We start from the raw sequence: 4,445 nt of genomic DNA, 5'->3' as shown, positions 1-4,445 counted from the left end.
TTGATCTTGGACTAAGGAAATGGAAAGTGCTCCTCCATAATAGAGCAAGCACAAAATTAACGAATACTAAATTAATCCAATGATACTTGGATAAATAAATACATAATCCATAAACTTCCCATAATTTTTTTAATAAATTGGTTACTTAGCTTATAACTTTTGTAACCTATATAAATAAGCTCTTTTGGACACATTTCTAGTTACCACGGAGGTTCTAATAGTTTGATTTCCTTCATCTATTATGGCTAACGTGTGTCCTCCAGCTCCCCAAGTTCTCTCTCTATCTCGCTACACTAATAGTTCATCAAAGAGAGACACTTATACCATTTGGATGAAATCACTTGTATGTCATACAAATGGTTGCACTGTTTACAATTCCAGTGGCAACATTGTTTATCGTGTCGACAACTACGACAAAAAGTGTAGCAACGAAGTCCATCTCATGGATCTCCAAGGCAAAGTCCTCTATACTATATGCAAAAAGGTAAATATAATATAAAAAATATATAGTTATGTTGTTTAACTGTGAATTCGAGTATATTTATGGTTGTGCGTTTCTTTGATTTTGCAGAAATTAAAAGCTTTTGAGCAATGGGATGGCTACAGAACTAGTAGCCCTTCTAATAGAAACAAGGAGAAGCCTGGGTTTCAAGTGAAAAGTTATAGTAGAATGCTCATGGGAACCACAGCTTGTCAAATTACAGTAGAGTGTGACAAGTATTGGATAGTGGCAGGGAAGAGTGGTGCTGTGGGATATAGAATAGTAGACATTGATGAACATATTGTTGCAGAGGTAAGCCTTGGGTCTTTAATTATACTATCTAATTATATGTAACTTACAAGGATCGACCATATATACATATTTATCATTTATCTATTAATAATTTTAACATATTTTTTGGTGGGCTTGTGCAGGCGAAGCAGAAGCTATCATCATCTGGAGTAGTTCTGGGGGATGATGTCTTAACTTTAGAGGTGGTTCCTCATATGGACCATTCCTTTATAATGGCTATTGTGAGTGTGTATGGATTGATTTGTCGCAAAATGTAAGTGTGATCACATAATATGTAGCATGGCTATTTCCAAAGCATGTAAAAATGCACCTTCTTATAAACTAGGGTAAATTACATAGTAACCCCTTAGGTTTGAGGTCTATTACAACCCCATACAACATCTTTAAAACATTTTACTTTTATACCTCACGTATTATTTTATTTCAAAGTAATACCTCCGTTACATTTTCCATCCATTGATCCGTTAAGCGCTGACGTGGCTACCACATTTGTGCCACGTGGCTGCCAAATGTGTGTCACGTGGCAAAAAAAACAATTTTTTATTTTTTTAAAACATAAATCTTCTAAATAAAAAATATAAAAAAATAAAAACAAAAAACAAAAAACAAAAGCTAAAACACACCTCCCCGCAAACCCCACTTCGTCTCCCTCCCTCCCTCCCCCACCCAACCTGCAACCCAGAAGAAGAAGAAGAAGATAAAAAACAAAAAACAAAAAATCCATCTTCATCTTCCCCCACCCCCCTTCCTTGCAACCCACCCCTTTCTTGCCCCTCCCGTCTTCCCAAACCCACCACACCCATCCTCCATGTCTTCCTCCGCACCCACCCTCCACACCCACCCTCTTCCCTTCTCTACACACCCCACTCCTTAAATCCACACTCATTGGGGAAGATGGGATCTGAGTTGCAAGAAAAGGGAGATGGGTTTTTTTTTTTCTTTTCTGGGTTGCAGGTAGGTGCGGAGGAGGATGTGGAGGATGGGTGCACGGTGGGTTTGGGTAAGATGGGAGGGAGAAGAAAGGGGTGGGTTGAAGGAAAGGGGGATCGGGGAAGATGAAGATGGGTTGTTTTTTGTTTTTTTTTTGGGAGATGGGAAGATGGGTGCGCAAAGGAGGTGGAGGATGGGTGGGAGTGGTTTTGGATTTGGGTTGTAGGGAGGGACGATGGATGGGGAAGATGATGAAGGGGGTGGGGTTTCAGCGGGCATAGGGGGGAAGGGTGGGGTGATGAGATTTGGATTTTCTAAGTTTTTTTTTGTTGAAGATTTAGGTTTTGAAAAAATAAAAAAAATAAAATTTTGCCACGTGGCACAAATGTGGCAACCACGTCAGCGCTTAATGGATCAATGAATGGAAACTGTAGCAGATGTATTATTTTGAAATAAAATAGCACGTGAGGTATGAAAGCGAAATGTTTTAAAGATGTTGTATGGGGTTGTAATATACCTCAAACCTGAGGGGTTACTATGTAATTTACCCTATAAATTACTTTACAGCTAGAGATTATGGTCCTTTGTAACTATATCATAAATCAATAGGCCCTTTTATTTCTAGTTGAATGATACTTGCATCCCACCCGTGATCCAACCTTCTCATTCACCCTTTTTATTTAACGAATTTTTCATAAACATGATATAATCAGATTTGTTCATCTCCTAGATCGTTATTCCAAGATAATGTCTATGAAAAATCAAGAAAAACAAGAAAAATCAAGAAAATCAAGAAAATCAAGAAAAACAAATAGATAGTTTTGGTATAAACTAAATGCACGGTTCACCATGACAATGTTACTACCAAAATCATCTATTTGTTTGATACATATGGATGACTAAACTATCACCACTTTATTTGGATTTTTTCATAGATGATCTTGAAATGATGATTTAGGAGTTGATATATGCATTTTCCATGGAGATGCAAATATTGTCCTTTCTCTATATCTAAAGATCGATGGAGAGAAAATGCTGCGAAAAATAAAACTTGTGAATCCAAACTACTCTGAATTTTTCACTTTGGTTTGCACGCACCAAAAGCTGTTTTGGGAGATTTCATTTTTACTTTTTATTTTTGAATAACACTTGCATTTTCTTCTTGGGGTCTGAGCTCATTCTCTCACTTGCAAATAATTTATCTTCAACTTAAAAATTTCATAATCGGAACCGTTCAGTATCTTAATCTTCATTTGAAGTTCATGTCTACAAAAAAAATTTGAATCAATGATTGTTTAGTCATCCAAATGTATCAAATAAATCAATAGTGTATGTATCATGAACAGTTAATTTATTTGATACATTTGGATGACAAAACGATCACTGATTCAAATGATTTTTTGTAAGGAGAATCTTAAAATGAAGAATAAGATATTGAACGATTCTGATTATAAATTGTTTACGGTTAAGATACGTTATATGCAAGCTCCCTAAAAAATGAATGCAAGCATTATCATTTTTTTTAGAAAAACTAATAAAAAAGACTTGAAAACTTTGAGTTTTAACAATAAGGACAAAATAAAGAGTAAAGTGAATAGTACCATGATTGACTTTTTAGTGTAAAAATATGGTTTTTTGTTAAAGAGTAAAGTGAATAGTACCATGATTGACTTTTTAGTGTAAAAATATGGTTTTTTGTTAAAGTAAATAGTACCATGAGCTTTTCGTTAAAGTTCCATTTTTTTTTTGTTAGAAACGTAGGAGAATGAAAAAAAATAAAATAAAAGAGTAGATGAAGACGTTGAAGAACAAAAAAATCTGACGCTAGAAATTTGAGAAAAACAATTGTTCATGAATTATATTGTGCAGTTGATCTACTTCTAATTGCACGGAAGTTTTGTGATAAAACTCCATATTATGGCGTATTGTACATGTTGTAAGATGCAAGTTCGATACCAATTTATTCTTCCAGTACCCTTTAGTGTAAATATATTATTATATAAAAAAACAAAAAAAATAAAAAAAATAAGATAAAACGTGTCAATTGAGAATGGCCTACAATTATTATATGTCCAACTTTAAACATTCCAGTTTCCTCCAATATTCCCTTCCTTGTTTTGAGGTTATGAGTATCTCTCTTGATCTACTTTTTCAACAGATCGAATTCGCATTGATTCTTCATTGAAGGTATATTAAGGGACATTGAGTATAGCAAACACCAATTGGATCATGTGGAATTTCTTTATACTCTTCAGGCCTATAATGAGGTTGCGCATTTGGTGACGAAGTTTGTAACACGTATAGGGGGTTCTCATTCATGGGATTGCTTGGAGCCGGAGTGGTTATTTAATACCCTGGCTATTGATGTAAACATTTCTGTTCATATCTAATAATATCATCTTTTGACAAAAAAAAAAGAAAAATAAATAAATAAATTCGCATTGATTCTTCGGTTACTAAAATATTTGATTATTTGTGGATGTGCTTAACATATATGCTCCGAGTGATCAAATATACTAAATGAGCGTCGTCATGAGATATCAGATTCACTTGATAATCATTAAGCATAATTGCATCTGGAAAGGCTGATGAACTAAGACAAAAGTATTAGTCTACTTATATATATATATATATATATATATATGTATGTATATGTATATCAAGCCCTTTATGTAAAAGGATCTCTATTTTTTTAAATGGGGATTAGGTGTGGGGCTTACTT

At 34.3% G+C, this 4,445-nt stretch overlaps 1 protein-coding gene across 1 annotated transcript; it reads left to right on the top strand.

Moving 5' to 3' along the window:
- The first annotated feature begins 241 nt into the window (after positions 1–241).
- On the top strand, positions 242–1,060 carry LOC103454806 (protein LURP-one-related 4-like). The gene is made up of 3 exons (XM_008394403.4): positions 242–484; positions 572–793; positions 916–1,060. Exons 1-3 carry the CDS (start codon positions 242–244, stop codon positions 1,048–1,050), a joined length of 600 nt encoding a protein of 199 aa, XP_008392625.3. The 3' UTR covers positions 1,051–1,060.
- Positions 1,061–4,445: the final 3,385 nt, after the last annotated feature.

This window comes from Malus domestica, chromosome 14 (assembly GCF_042453785.1).
Source record: "Malus domestica chromosome 14, GDT2T_hap1".
Lineage (NCBI taxonomy): Eukaryota > Viridiplantae > Streptophyta > Magnoliopsida > Rosales > Rosaceae > Malus > Malus domestica.
The sequence above is the reverse complement of the archived record's forward strand: the minus strand, read 5'-3'. Positions and strand labels throughout refer to the sequence as shown.

Excerpts from the sequence above, each read along its gene's own strand:
- LOC103454806 (XM_008394403.4), top strand. The coding sequence starts at position 242 with ATGGCTAACGTGTGTCCTCCAGCTCCCCAAGTTCTCTCTCTATCTCGC. Across the intron at positions 485-571 it reads TCTATACTATATGCAAAAAG|AAATTAAAAGCTTTTGAGCA; the intron begins GTAAATATAATA and ends TTGATTTTGCAG. Across the intron at positions 794-915 it reads ATGAACATATTGTTGCAGAG|GCGAAGCAGAAGCTATCATC; the intron begins GTAAGCCTTGGG and ends GGGCTTGTGCAG.